Below are 15,894 nucleotides of genomic sequence, written 5' to 3' on the forward strand. Positions count from 1 at the left end.
ATATGAAATTGAGCGTACTTGTACATTTGCAAACTCTACTTTAATCAATTATATCTAAAACTAGAAAATATACGTTTTTTCTTTCAATGAATTATGCTTGAATTGAAAAAAATTAGAAATAAACTCTTGAAATGTAATTATACCAAGTTATATCGCATATATTTTATTGTGCAAGATATCTGGCAGACGTTGATGGTAGATTGAAATGTCAGTCAACTTGAATAAAGCTTACAGAAATAATCTTCGCATTATTCTGTCGTCATCAACTGACGAAGTGGCGAAGTGTTTGCAAGACATTGAAGCTATCAAAATCATAATGAAAAGCAAATATTTTTGCTTACACATAGGTAGGCAACTTTATGTGCATCCGCTTGTAGTCTTCAACTTCACTTTGCGTTTATATTGATTATAGATTTCTTCTATTTTATATTTTTGTATTTTTCCGTTTTTTTTTAACTTTTCCACTTATCGCAATGTTTTTTCAAAAAAAAAAAAAAATTTTGTGGTTTAAGTTAAAAGTTTTAATCATGGACGGCCAAGGCCGTGACTAAAGTACTTTATTTTTGCTTACACATAGGTAGGCAACTGTATTTGCATCCGTATGCAATCTGCTTGCGTTTATATTGATTATAGATTTCTTTTTATTTGAAGTTTTTCGTATTTTTATTTTTATTTTTAACTTTTTTACTTATCGCAATGTTTTTTTTTTCTAAAAAAAAAATTGATGGTTTAAGTTAAAAGTGGTGCGTTTTCCGTGCGAATAATCAAAGTGTACGAGTTTACTTTTGAATAAATTTACGATTTACTCGAGTCGCGCGTTAACATCGCGCTATCGAACGTATTTCCACAATTTCGAGTCTAACTGAAGCTCAAAATCAAAGCAGACACTAACCACACTCGCAACACCGAACGACTTTTCTGTATCCCAGTATTTTCAGCGTGTATTTCCAGCCATTTTCAACGTTTGTAAACGCAAATATTGTATTTCCACAACAAAAACCTTTCCACTGAATTACCCCTGGCAGCAGATGTGTGTTATTTGCTGAATTTTAAATGTTAATTATTAAATTAACAGAATATTGAAAGTTTTATTCACTCGGATATCTAATCAATTTGGAATTATGTAAATGATGCGGAAATTTGCAAAGGTAGCATCGGCGTACTTGCGCCAAGTAATGCACAACTTGCAAATCCATGCAATCCTGGCGTTCCAAGGATGTCGCGAGCAGATGTGCTGCATTTTGAGCACTGGGGCGTTGCATTTCACTAGCGTTTGAAGGCTTTCGAAGCGTTTGCGAACATTTTGGCAGTGCATCGCGCTGCTGATTTCGAAGCGAGATTATTATATAACTAATGGAGGTTGCCGTGTAATAATAATAATAATAATAATTTTACTTAGACATTTATTTAAAGTAAGGAGGTCGTAAATTTTGAATAACAAAATGTTAGGAAAGTTAAATTGAAAGTTTTGAGTTAAATATTGTTTACAACGTCTTTAAAATAGTCTGGATATGAAGTTGAGTTATTAATGTTTGTTTTCATTAATATTAGATATGGGAATGTGAGTTTGTTTGTTTATTTCTCTTTAAATGAAAAATTTATGAATTAATTTTGATATATTTTGGTATAGAGGTTGAAAAAGCATTTTATATGGTGTTGCGCAGGCGCAAGCTCCACCCCGTGACTAAAACTCGTGGCTAAAGTACTTTAGTCAAGTTCTTGGCCGTCCGTGTGTCTAAAAACCGTGGAAAACTATTTTAAATTTTTAAAAAGTTTTTTCGACAAAAAATTTAAAAATACAAAATTCAAATATTATTTGATTTGGCATAAAAAATCTCATATATAAAGAAAGGAAACTTTGAAACTTGTAAAAACTTATCAAAATAAGCAAAGAACTGACAAAAATCAATAATACATAAAAAGAAGAAATTGTCAAGTTTTTCTGTTTATTTCACAAAAAAACTTTTCTAAACCCAAATACAAAAGAACCGCGTGAAAATATTTAGTTTCCAATACTTGCATTTCCTAAGATAAGAGTAACCTTAACCTACACTCAGAAATGTTAACGTCAGCCGCACGCGAATCCGAAGAGCGTCGAAAGCGATTAGACGCGAACCTAACTTCAACATTACGCATCCCACCACTTGGACATTTAACATTAGACGCATTAGACATGAAAGACGCAAGACAAGCGACACAGGACAAGTTTACGCAAGTGGTGGGCGGTGGGCTATGCGTCCCGTGATTATCCTGAGAATTCAAATACTGCGTATACTATACCCCATTACGTAAGTACATGCGATTAGAACGTAATTACAATTTGATTCCAGTTTAATTAACTAATTATTATGAAATTTCAATGTTTTCACAGATAGAATAATGTTCCTTGTTAATTTTCTCGATAATAAACTTGCGGCAGAAATGAAATCTTAAAGTTTTCAATTAAAATGCAGGAAAACATCGAACATTTAAGCTTTCAATAATTTCAATATTTATTTAACTGCGCAGAAAACAAATCGGTGAGTGTGTCTCAAGCGGATTTCGCGGACTTACTCAACTCGTTGTGTTTGTTTACTCTCTTACGATTGAAAACACACTGCGCATTAAACTTTAATTAAATTCGAGAAAATTTCACAGAATGCGAATGTCCTGATGTTTGTTACACTTTCACGCAAAAACTACTTAACCGATCATCATGAAAATTTGTACACATATTCTTAGTGGTCCCCGAATGGTTATAGGCTACTTTTTATTTAATAAAAAAATTATTTTTTAAATAAAATAAAGAAATTGTTTAGCCAATAATACCTCTGCATCTGGCTATTTGACTACTTTAACGCCATCTAGCATTCCAGCAATGAAGCTCAAACCTAAGTACTATAGTACCATCACACTGTATTATCACACTGTATTACCGACAGCTACGTCAACATCAAATCCAATTGACTACCCTATGGAGACTGTACACTATACTTCCATAGACTATACTTTCAGCCATTTTAAACTACCCGCCATTCTACTTCATTGTTACTTCTTCTGTGACTACAGACGCGTACGGAAGCAACTTCATTATTTTAGATATTCGCGAGCGAAGCCGCGGGTTAAAGCTAGTATTTTTATATATTGAAAGATTTCGGTGTTAGGCAACCAACATTACATCCGAATTAGCACTTTGCGCATTACGAGTTTTTTTTCTCTTTTTCGGTGTTGTTTGCTCATTTTTATGTTATGTCAGCGTCGTGACGGCCCGTTATTTACGCACCTGACACCGTTGCCCGAAAGATTCGTTTGATCTTTCGTACTTTTCGCACCCTCGACACATTTTATTCGAATGTCAACGTTTTACTTTTATTTCATCACTGCGTGTTGGTGCGTCGCCTGAGGTCGCCGGCGCGGACCCGACGATAAAACGAAAACAAACGTAAGCGCAGAGACTTAATTGAATTCTTCAGCGAGCTGGAATTCAAAATTGGGAATTTTTCTCGCGTTTCCCATCGCGCATACATTTAATAATAATTTAATAACATTTACTCAGTCATTTATTCATAGAGTAAATAGAACGCGGCGGTGTTAGGTATTTATAGAAACTTTATTAAATTTAAATTTATGTGCTGTATGTAAAATAGTTCAATATTTGCATAATATTTATTTATTTTTGCTTTGAATGACTGATTCTGAGTTTGTGTTGTTTAAAATTAACTTTTGTCCGCGTTGGTTTGAATAAAAGTCAAATATGTCAATAAGTCAAGCTGTCAATCTGTTAATTTTAATTGGCATGTAATTAAACAAACTTTATTTTTTCGATTTTTAACTTGTCAATTCATGAAATGCACTTATAATTAATGTTTGCGCTTAAAAATACAGAACTGAACTTAAAAATAAATATTTGCACTTTGAAAAATGAATTCCACTTGAATAAAATGCTTTGCACTATGAAATTAATACTTTGCACTTATAAAACTTCCAGTATTAAGTACGTGCCGTACTCTTAGCCGGCCCCTTCTATCACCCCCACTGCCCCTCAAATAATACCAAACAAGGTAGCCTACCTAACCACCACCCCCAACCCCCAACCACCCCCTCCCCCCAACCCCCAACCTCCCCACAAATAATACCAAACAATGGAGCCTACCTAACCACCACCCCCGACCACCCCAACCGCCCCACAAATAATACCAAACAAGGTAGCCTACCTAACCACCACCCCCGACCACCCCAACCGCCCCACAAATAATACCAAGCAAGGTACCCTACCTAACCACCACAAATTATAAAGTTTCAATTTAAAAAGTTGATTCAAAGCAAATTTAAGCTTAAACCTGAATATATAAGTGCATTGTATTAAAATATAAGTTATACAATCTATAGTGCATAATATGAATTTCTTAGTGCAAAGTATGAAAACTTAAGTGCGGCTGTTCAAGTGGATTGTATTTTAACTAAAGTGCATTTAATATATCCCCATTTTAATTTAAAAGGGGGAGAAATGCTTATAAAGCTCTAGAGCGCCATCTGAAGTTAATTTATAGAAGTACAATTGTGATTAAAGTCAACTTTATTTCTTATTTTGCACCCTATAAGTTATATTTTTGCGACAAAAAGCAGTTTAATTGATTTTCCTTGTTCAAATTTTATCAAAATTGGTTAAATAATTTTAAAGTAAATAAAACACATTTGCATTTATAATATCAGTGAGATAGGCAACCAGTTATACTCATGTTCTTTTCCATAAAATTCAATATGGCGCTCCTCAGATTCAAGTATTACCTGTGTGTTCCTGTTTTATACCAGAAGTAAGTCTTTTAACATTTAATATTTCATGATAAGATAAAGAAAACGTTCTCCGGTAACCATTCTGTATCGATAACATCACATCATCGCCAGATAAATGATTTCCTTAGAATCTTACATTGCGGACATGTACAAAGGAATGCAAAGGACTTTACATAGCAATATCTGTGTAACGGTTATAAGGACTGTAGTCATACTTGTACTGTACACGCTAGAATCTAGAAATCGCTTCGCATGCGAACGCTGTGAAGTTTTCCCTTTGCATCTCTCTTCTTTGAGAACGCTTTTGTTGCGTTTTGTTCGCATGCGTTTCACGTCGGGGTGCGTCTGAGTCGACGGCGAAATTATCGCGGCATTGTTGGTTAATTTGCGTGCATGCGAGCAGCAGTTCGCTTGTTGGCGTTAATTCTGCGTGAACTTCTACACAAGAACACGAGTAGGAGTGAATAAAGTTGGCAAAGAGTCATCAATGCGCACATGAGAATCCCGGAGAGTAATTGAATAGAAATAACTTAAATTTCTAGAATCACACAACGAAAATTAAATATTTTTGTTTAAAAATTGATTTTTTTAATGTAAAAAACACCGTAAATGTCTGATAATAAATTAAATTCAACATATTTCACAATAAAAAGAAGTACTCAATTCCATATTGACCGATTCAATGGTTTTGCTATTGAGCAAAAAGACACGCGCGGTATTTGCGGTAATAACATCGTAATACCTTGCAATTGAATGCATTATTCAGCATTATTCACAACCGAATCTAACCAAAAACGAACAACTCGCCATATTATGCAACACAATGTACATTAACCTAAGTACAAATCATTATTTGTGAACGCTTTGATAAACATACAAATAAATACATAGATTAAAACCGCGATTAAAATGAATTAGCAGAGTTTACAATCGAAATTGAAATCAAATCAATAATTCACCGCGGAAAATCCAATAACCGTCATAAATCAATTACATAAATTACACAACATGACATAGCATAACAGGTGCTTAAAATAGTTTTCAAAGTACAGTACAATCGGTACAAACCCTCAACTTAAAGCAAACGCTCAATTGTTTGCTTTTAACCAACCGAACCGGCATAAACTAACAACTAAAGTTAACACCGAGTGAAATTACTGTCTATTTTATGATGATAAATGACAAAAATGTTTGATTTTTTATGAAAAAATATAAAATAGTTGTTTATTAGTTTAATGAATGTATTTTAACATCTCTCGAAGACTTTATACAATTGCGGTAAATTTGCCGCCTCCAACAGTGCGCCATTGGTCTTGAAATGCGCGGGCGGTAGAAAATACTCCTTCGCAAAAGAGTACAACACATGTTCGACCGTGTGTCGCCATTCGTCTGTGACAGCGCCGGGTGACGTCGCATAATACTCCGCTGTTTCTCTTGCAAAACTTTCAAAACACGGTTTTTCTTCATCCCAATTTACTTCACAAGCTAATCTAATAATATACCGCGGTAATGCACTTTCTAACGGTGCATGTCCATCTATAAATCAAAATAATCACATTAAAATATAATTTTATTAAAATTATTAATCATTTACCTATCAAAATCGGTATTGTATGTATTTTACCGTCATTATCAATATCAATCTCGAAATAAGTGCGCAACATTTCCGCTTTCGCGATTAAAATCCCCGCTGTATTCTCTGCCAAGTCTTCCTTGGGTCCATCCTCTGGTGTCCAGCCAGTGTCGGCCATATTTAACGCAATCAGCGCTAATTCCTTAATGTCCAGCGGTGTAGCGAAGCGATAACAGCGAAAGTTTTGAAAATTGTACGCCACGCACTGGTAGAACAGCTCGCGCATCAAGCGCTCCGTATCGATTACGAGCAGTCGCACACGGTGCTGCACCAGTGCCTGCCTCGGCGTCGCAACGCCGACGAATACATGCTCGGCGAAAATTTCGCGCAGCGCTGAATCGCAGTCATCCTCGATCGCTTTCTGCATGTCCAGCACGCTACGGAGGCGGACTTTATGTCGTGATTTTTGTGCAATGAAATTACTTTTAGTTGACGCCATTTTCGCTTGTGAATATGAAGGTTTAGGTTTAGAAGGTGATTCATTATTGTCTTCATTATCTTTAGGAATTACAGTTTGGTCGAGTAATACTTTATCAAAATCTTCGGTGCGTTTTAATACTTCTCCAACAATCGCGCTGTCATTTTGTGTTTGCGAAGCCGGACCAAAGAATTTTTCGAGTTTTTGTTCACGCATATCAGTCCGAACTAAATCCTTATCGTAAATTTTACTTGTACCCGCTTCATCTGCTTTATCACAACTAGTAGTGTTTAAAATAGTCACAGGTAATTTCGTCTATCAAAAACCAAACAAAATTTAATTAATTTAAGGCTAAAACATGAAAATATTTACTTTACCTGAGCGTAAAATGAACGTGACTCCTTGCCACTTAACAGCTTCGCTTCCAAAGCCACGCCGATCATGTCAACGATCTGATCCTCGTTCAAGAAATGAACTTCATGTTTCGTCGGATGTACGTTCACGTCAACGTTGCGCGGGTCGATCTCGAGGCTCAAGTAGACAAAAGGATGCGCGTTTTTCGGTAGATATGTGGTGTAAATCTGATCGATTCGTCGCTTGAGACCTAATTAATAAAAATTTCATGCTTAATAATTTATCATGCGCGTTGATGACGAAGGTGTGAACATATGAATATGCACGCTTACTCACTGAGACACTCGACAAGCCGGTGATTGATGAAGAGCACAAATTGCATTTTCTTCGATGAATAATTCAGATTCGTTATGTGTCCGTTGACAGCAAACTTGAACGCGTCATCATTCGCTGAGAACTCCATCAATTCTCTAAGAATAGAAACATTTTCTTAATAAATTAATAAAATAAAATAAAATCAAATAAAATAAATCATTACTTGGCTATAGCTTGTCCAAAAACAACTCGAATATTATCCACAGTTGAAGAGTTTTGCATTGTTCGAATATCAATAGAATCTCCAGTCTTTTTCAAACTGAAACCTACGCTAGAGTTGTGCACAGCATATTTTCCAACAACATCAGCAACTTTTGAATATTCTTCACCCGGACTTCTCAGTGCTCCTCTCCTCACTGACATGTTATAGAATAAGTCTTCAACTGTGATAATTGTGCCTTGATTGCCTGCCATTGGTTTGGGATCTGCTTTGATTGTGCCATCAACATATGATGCACTTTTGGTACAAATTGTTGGAAATTAGTTTGATATTAATGAACTCCATTGTGTTAATATACCTATATGCAACTGGTGATGAATGAGTCTTGGAAACAATGTTCAAGTGTGCTACGTGACTTATACTACTCAGGGCTTCACCACGAAAGCCATAGGTGGTAATCGCCTCCAAATCTTCGAACTTGCGAAGTTTGGACGTCGTGAAACGCTCGCAGACGATCTGGAAGTCATCAAGACGAATACCGGTGCCATTATCTTGTATTTGTAGTAATTTCAGGCCACCGTCTTTGACTGTTATTTGTATATTACTTGATTTTGCATCTAGACTATAAATATTGTGTTTATTTCATGAAAAATTTAGAAAAATGTAAATTTACCTGTTTTCTATCATTTCTTTGAGTGCATTTGCAGGACGTTGAATGATTTCACCAGCTGCGATGCGATTAATGACCACTTCATCTAACTTCTTAATTTCAGCAGGTTCTATATTCATTTTTATTGTTTTTAAAAGACTTTTTCAAGTTAGTTTTGAAAATTTATCGGTTACACATGTTATAACCTCAGTATGTATAACAAATTCGTGTATTATTGGTTGCATATATTAAACTTACTATTTTGTAATTTAATTTAAATTTTTCTTTGTTTCAGAACAATCTAATGGATTCCATGAACGCAACGAGTTTTCAATCATCTATTCTTCCTCCCACATCAACCTCGAGCGTTTATATCAAACCTTTGGTAATCTCCCCAGCTCCCGATATCGATTGGGGACCGCAAAGAGATCCGCTGTACATTGTCATCCCCATCACGATTCTATACGTAATAATCTTCATCACAGGCGTCGTCGGCAATATCTCTACTTGTATAGTCATCAGCCGAAACAAGTCCATGCACACCGCCACCAACTACTACCTTTTCTCATTGGCAATCTCCGATTTGCTGTTATTAATCTCGGGGCTTCCCCGGATATGTACGCCATTTGGTTCAAATATCCATACATCTTCGGCGAGGTCTTCTGCGTCTTGCAGGGCTTTGCTGCTGAGACCTCCGCCAACGCAACAGTCTTAACAATCACAGCGTTCACAGTCGAACGTTATGTTGCCATTTGCCATCCGTTTCTCTCGCATACAATGTCGAAGTTAAGCAGAGCAGTTAAGTATATTGTAGCGGTGTGGATCATTGCCATGATACTGGCCATACCACAAGCGATGAGTTTCGAAATTGTACATGGTAATAGAGATGAGCAGTGTGTTTGCACCGTGCAACAAACAGCGATACCACATGCGTTTGGTATCAGTACATTGTTGTTCTTTGTGACTCCAATGTCTTTGATAACCGTGTTGTATATCCTGATTGGATTACAACTGCATAAGTCTACTGTGGGTCCGTCGAGAGGAAACAGTGTGCGTTTGAAACATCGTGTGGTTTCATACACACCGACCTCTACACAGCCGGTAATTGTATTGAATGGGAATGTTATAAGCAATGGTGGGTTGAATGGAGCTGAGGGTGGTAATAATCGATTAGAGGATCAACTCACATCAAGTCCGAAGGTACCTGTGAGTCAGGAGGAAGATGGGAGGAAGAATTTCGCGAGGAATGCACAAGGGACGAAACATGTCGTCAAGATGTTAGGTAAAAACGTAATTTTATTTTTTTTTTCTAGAAAAATTTTATGAAGTTTTTGTGTTGTGTGAATGTTGAGACATGAAAATTTGAAATTTGCACGCACGTGATTTTCGGTAACTGAACATTTGTGCCTCATGGAACGTTTCACACACTTTGCGCTCAGAAAGAGAATAAAATCAAGTTGCGTAGGAGGACTAGAAATGCGTACGGGCAGGTTTTCGGCAAAAGTTTGGTGCGAAAACGAGGTTTTGCATGCGCTGCGTTCCCCGCGATCCTCATAAAACTACTAATGTATTCGGCCCGTAATACATTTTTAAGGAACGCTTACTGCGGAGATATTTGCGCATTTTCGCATGTTCAACGCGTGTAACGCAATAATAAAAAGAAAGGAACTTATATGGAATATATTTATTAAGTCAATTCTTAGAAGGCTCGTCAAATATTATTCGTTGTAGATAAAAATGTAATTTCTTTATAGCATATTGTGTTAGAACTTAAACTTGATTTGCTTCGACGATGCGACGACGTGAGTTTCAGGTTTTAGAGCCAATTTGACGCTGAAGAAGTTATAAATTGTATGAGAAGCGCTTGTATGTGGTGTATGTAACCGGAGGAATTCTCCGATGGAGTTCACGACTCTTGAACTTTCTCTTCTTCATCATTATTTAACGCGATTGAAATTTTTTCACATCTTTATAACCTCCACACATAACCTCATCTTTCATTCTCATGATTGCACGCGTAAAAGTAATCGAATTTCAGCTTTGCATTTACTTTAATTAGTTCCGGCGCTGAATTTTACTTGCAAATATTTGTAATCTTTATCGGTTCAAATTCACTTTACGCGCCCAATTTCGTTAAGTAATTTTTAATGGGCGCCGAAAAAATCAAATAAATTGCAACATTCGTTTAATCAGCGCCCACGCTGCCACCACACACATTACACCAAGTTGATGCGCTATCAAGCGAAGTGGAACGTCGACCCGCACATTTAATATTAGCCCTTGTGCCAGCCCCTAAGACTCTTAATTTAATTAAAAAATTGAAGAGATGGGTGGGTGCTTGGGCATGTTCTAAGTAAGTAGGTACATGGTTGTGTTGAGTGTTAGCACAAGTTTTTGGTTAATTTGCATATTTTACCTTGGTGTAAGCACGAGATGTTAAGATGTGAATTATTGTGTAAATGTGAAAAGTTTAAACAAGATGGTGGTGTTACTTGTTAGGTTGTAGTGTCGTGGGAAATGTATAGGACTTGTTTTTGCTCTCGACTTGGTCCTTGTGGGTTTGAGAAAAAGTTTTACTTTCTGATATCTTGGATTTATTTTATGGCAACTTCACTACACTTCAGCGGCATCTGGCGTCAAATCTTGTAATTAAAACAATATTTTAATCTTTTTAACATTTTAAAGCCTTATTTTTTTTATATTTTAAGAAAAAATTTGTTGAGAAAGTAGGCAACTTGTTTTTTTTTTGTTAAAAATGTATCAATATTAGTTAAGGAGTTTTTGTGTGAATAATATAAGTTAGGTTATGCATTTAGCCAGGCAACGAAATTAAAATGCTAATGGAAAGTTAAGTTATATGACATTAGATGGCGCTGGTTGTGCCAATGCTTGACAATGGCACTTACCGAACGGAACTGATAATAGAAATAATTCTTGCTTCCCAAATGCGTGCGTTTCACTACTTATCGCTGAACGCTGAACATTGAAAACGTTCCCAGGGACGCTCGGGAAATTTTCGCCGGCGTAAATTGCGTAAAAGATGTTCGCGTAGCATGCCGACGTCGATATTCGCACGCGCGCCCAATTTAATTAATTTCGTCAAGTGAAACCCGAATCACATTGGCATACCTACCAATTTTTTTTTTCTTGTATAAATTTAATATATGTAATTTAATTAATTACTCAACATTTTATTTTCATGTATAAAATTTGAGTAAAATGTTGAAGGTAAATATACTCTACTTGGTCAATATGTCCATCGTAAAATGTTGAGTAATAAAATTCGCTGATTCTCTAAAAAAGTTAAACCGTCACTAAAGCAACGAAAATCCGCCCGTCGGGCGTCATCCGGTATGCAGTACACGTACACCAACGCGTTTTCCGCAAGGTTTAGTGCTGGTTGGTGGCGTCAGTTTAGTTTTGCATTCTTCGCGTGGATGGATCGGGGCGAGTCACAAAACGTAATGCGCGGATAATGCGCCGGTGTTTAAAATGGTAAAATGTAAGTACGTCTGCATCACACTCTGTCTGCGTTTACTTTGCGTTTACCAGGGTTTACAGAGTTTTCCAACGATTTTCTCATTTTCTACACAAACAAACCCACGGATTTTTGTTAGAATTTCCTTTTTTTGATAAAAATTGCAAAAAATACAGATTATAATTGTAATTTTTGTTGATTTTATAGAAATTTATATAAAACTAGCTTTGGCCCACGATTTCGTTTGCAGTTTTTAGTAAAAATGTAATTAATTTTTTCTGTTTTCTGCACGACTCAGTATAAGTCGATTTCTTCAATTAAATTTGCAATTTTATTTAAAAGAAATACTAATAATACACTAGCGCCATCTCTGATTCAATTATTTAACTATAACTATCATTAAATCTTTATATAAACTTTCATCCCTTATTTAACACTCTTTAAATTATTATTTCGAATATTTTAATAATTATTCTGCTAATCCGGGACTCGGCAAATCCAAAAAATCATAAATCATCAAAATCTGTCAAGCCGTTCTTGAGTTATAAACGTTGTAACTAACAAAACTGTGTTTTCTATAAATATCCTTTTAAAAATTTATTTTAGTCTTCAAAAAAAGGTACATCAAACCATTGCCACTGTTTCTCACCATCTTGGAACTCATACCGCGTACACTTATGAGGCGACAAAGAAAAAACCCCAATCTTTTCGTGTCGCGTTTCATTCCTTGTACAAATCGCCGGAAGAGTGTAGTCGAAGCACTGAACATTCAAGTCGTTAAAGTACTCATCGCCCACGTTAATCGCCGCTCGATTCTCCTTCGCTGAGGAATCCACTGCTTTCAGACACGAGTACAATTGATAATCGCATTTGCAATGACTCCTAAAAGTAATAAAAATCAAACGGTTTTTAAATAAACATTAGGAAAGTTGCGATTTTTACTTACAAACAAAACACATGTCGATTCGTTAACCCGTGCTTAGTTTGACCGGGCTCAATGGAATCCGCACACTTGTCATGACTTCGACAGCACGCATCCAACACTCGATATTCACCCAGATCCTCATCGCTTTCGGCGATGTCACCTGTCCCGCACCATTTTGTGCCCTCATGGATAACTCGTAGACCTCTGGTGTCAAAGCGTAATTCACCGATGCGAAATTGCACGCACTCAATGGCCGCAAACAATGTAAGCGTCCAAATCGCCAAGCTGATTCTAAACATGTTTGCGTGCCACACACAAAATTCAATGCTGAATAATCGTAGACACTTGACGCATTAGTTTTCACCGTTTTTTGCCTAGCAAATTGTTTTCGTTGCTTTTGAATTTTTCACATTGTTGACGCAGGAATTTATTTTCCATGTCCATAGATAAAGATAAATAACTGTTTAGCCGTGTGTGTGAGTGTTGGTAACTGTCGCATATAATTATTACGACAATTTACATAACTAAACCACCCGTAATCTCATTTATAATTGTATTATTGCAGATAACCAGGTAACATACAAAAATTTGTTTCATACAGTTTCGTAGAACTTATTGTCAAGTGATAAATATTCAGTGCCGGGGGTAATGTTGAATGTTCCACATCTTTGGTCACTATAAATAGAAGAAACAAATCAATAATTATTAGTTTACCAATTATACATCAAGTAGTTAAACAGGAGTTTTAGTCACGGAATTGGTTAACGTTTAGTCAAGTGGTGCTTACGCTATTTTTCAACTTTCACTTTATTTCCACGTTTAGTTTTTGTATTTGAACTTTGTACTTTAAATCTGCGCAGAGGCAAGCTCCAGCCCGTGACTAAAGCCGTATTAAAGTACTTTAGTCACGGTTTTGGTACTCCGTGATTAAAGTACTAATTTTGTGTTTCAAAACCGTAAAAACTGGCTCTTTAAAGGTGGAAGTAGAAAAACTTGCTTAATTTAATTTTTTAATTATTATGAGGTAACTTACCCATTAGTATTGCTTGTTATTTTGCTAGCGCAAGTAAAACTACCACCTTGTTTGGTGCACTTTGGATAAACAACGTTGAAATAGTTTTTGCCGTATTTAGTTCGGAATAAGCTTTCGCCTGGGCTTGGTTTGTTTGCTCTCAAACACTTACGGAAGGTTTCTTCACATTCGCAATCATATCTGGAGAGGAAGAAAACAAAAAAGTTAAGATTAAATTTAGGTTTCAATTATATTATTTACTCGTGACTTAGATTTCGCAGGAGACTTGAAATACTTCAATACTTTTTTATTTTGAATTATATAATAATGAAACGATTGATCACCATATCAACTTTTATTCTTATTTTTACACCCTGTTTGTTATATTTTTGCAACAAAATGTTGTATATTTTCTTTTCCTTGATTAAAAATATCTTTATACCAAAATTTATTAAAATATATTCAGTAATTTTTACGTAAAAGAGTAACAAACATTTTCATACATTTTACTTTTAATATTAAAATATTAGCTTGATATACTCACAGTTTATTAGGTCCTAATCTTGGACACTTGTTGTGCATCATGCAACACGTATCTGTGTCTTTAAACGCTCCTAAATCACTATCGCTTATTGTATTCGGTTCAGCAAAGCAATGTTTGGTTAATCCACCATGATCACTACTTCCTGTTAAAATTAATTAAAATTATAAATATTTACTTAATTTAAAAATAATAGTTACATTAACTTACCAGGAATTACTAATTCTTTCAAAGTCTGTTGTGCTTGCGTGCAAACTGCACAAAACACAACAAACACAAAAATAAATAACTTCATGTCGATTTACATGTACTTCTTGAGTGAGTAATGAGATTTTGTGTAGTTACTAGTGCTTTATATACAGCTGCATTTATTGACTGGCAGTGATAAATTTATTAATAGGTATTCAACTTCAACTTTCATGTTTCCAATTTATCAAATGAATTGTAATCAATTAATAATTACCTAATTATTTTTTTATCAGGAAAATATATTAACGTCAATATTTTGTGATAAATTTTATCATGTTTCACATAAATTAATTTTACTACTCACAATTCACAAAAACATTTCCCAAAATTTATTGTTATGTTTACATTACACTGAAGTTCTATAAGAGTCTCTTTTCGTTTTATGCTGTGAATATAATTCAGGTGTATAATAATCATCACGATCATATTTCTGATTAAAATACTCCGGTTCTACTTCCAGTATATTATCCAAATCAATTTGGTCGACTGTATCTGTTGATCCAACACAACGAAGTCGTTTGCGACATAATCGCGTACAGAATAATTTCAATAGTTGTACATAACAACAAGGAGTGATTGCACACCAGACACAAATTAACAAACCGATAATATATCGTTCTGAACGCATCTCTTCCGGGTCCATAACAAGTGTAAACGATGCAATACCAATCATGTTAGCATACGTTACTGGATATAACAATAGAAATGGTATGCAAAAGTGCAGCGGGTTAAATTTATTCTTCGGTTTTGGTGGTTTGTCAGCCATTTCAATCTTTCTAGTAAGGCGTATTACTTGCTTCTCCAGTGATCTTTGTTTCTTTTTGTTGTGTGTTTGGTCTTTTTGGTGATAGATCTGGTGTAGTTTTTGTTGTCGGCGCCATTTCTCGGCGCCTTTGTCCGTGGAATCATATCGCAGGTATTTTCTCGAGATGAAAACTGAGTTCACGCCGTAGGAGCAGAGCAATGAGGAGATTATATTCACTACCAGGAGAGTAATAGTCAACTCGTAATAAAAAGGCAGCCAGGATATTTGTTTGAAACGTGGAAATATTGGAAGGACTGAGATTATACTCGTCCAGAGGCAGAGTTGATTAAATCGGAAACTTTGCCAATGCATTTTGCAGTTATTTAAATGACATATTATATATTTAGGAAAAATATGTCAAATAATGTGATTTGGTTGTCACAATTTGATATTAAAATCATTTTTCTGTCTAGTCCCTACTAATATTATAAATGCGAAAGTCCTGATGTTTGTTACACTTTCACGCAAAAACTACTTAACCGATCATCATGAAAATTTGTACACATATTCTTAGTGGTCCCC

At 35.5% G+C, this 15,894-nt stretch overlaps 3 protein-coding genes across 4 annotated transcripts in view; 1 reads left to right on the forward strand and 2 right to left on the reverse strand.

Moving 5' to 3' along the window:
- Positions 1–15,894, forward strand: part of LOC135790297 (pyrokinin-1 receptor-like) — a 40,118-nt gene that overhangs the window by 16,958 nt on the left and 7,266 nt on the right. The window contains 2 exon segments of the mRNA XM_065300486.1: positions 8,658–8,967; positions 8,970–9,644. Of these exon segments, the coding sequence (XP_065156558.1) occupies positions 8,658–8,967; positions 8,970–9,644 (985 nt within the window).
- On the reverse strand, positions 5,964–8,562 carry Mlh1 (DNA mismatch repair ATPase Mlh1). The gene is made up of 8 exons (XM_065300506.1): positions 8,387–8,562; positions 8,072–8,335; positions 7,717–8,010; positions 7,515–7,648; positions 7,202–7,428; positions 6,979–7,139; positions 6,368–6,828; positions 5,964–6,309 (listed from the first exon to the last, which is right to left on the reverse strand). The coding sequence occupies exons 1-8, from the start codon at positions 8,500–8,502 to the stop codon at positions 6,020–6,022; spliced, it is 1,947 nt and encodes a 648-aa protein (XP_065156578.1). The 5' UTR covers positions 8,503–8,562; the 3' UTR covers positions 5,964–6,019.
- Positions 12,425–14,689, reverse strand: LOC135790302 (phospholipase A2 large subunit-like). 2 transcript variants are annotated; one of them, XM_065300489.1, is made up of 5 exons: positions 14,529–14,689; positions 14,322–14,463; positions 13,799–13,978; positions 12,787–13,440; positions 12,425–12,722 (listed from the first exon to the last, which is right to left on the reverse strand). In XM_065300489.1, the coding sequence occupies exons 4-5, from the start codon at positions 13,062–13,064 to the stop codon at positions 12,443–12,445; spliced, it is 558 nt and encodes a 185-aa protein (XP_065156561.1). In that variant the 5' UTR covers positions 13,065–13,440; positions 13,799–13,978; positions 14,322–14,463; positions 14,529–14,689; the 3' UTR covers positions 12,425–12,442. The 2 variants fall into 2 exon arrangements, with proteins under 2 accessions (XP_065156561.1, XP_065156562.1); XM_065300490.1 differs by lacking the exon at positions 12,425–12,722 and having other exon boundaries at positions 13,305–13,440.

The sequence above is a fragment of the Atheta coriaria genome, unplaced genomic scaffold (assembly GCF_025399875.1).
Source record: "Atheta coriaria isolate IRGN ID8LTWV9N9 unplaced genomic scaffold, Caltech_Dcor_3.1 hic_scaffold_4_pilon, whole genome shotgun sequence".
NCBI classification, from domain to species: Eukaryota; Metazoa; Arthropoda; class Insecta; order Coleoptera; family Staphylinidae; genus Dalotia; species Dalotia coriaria.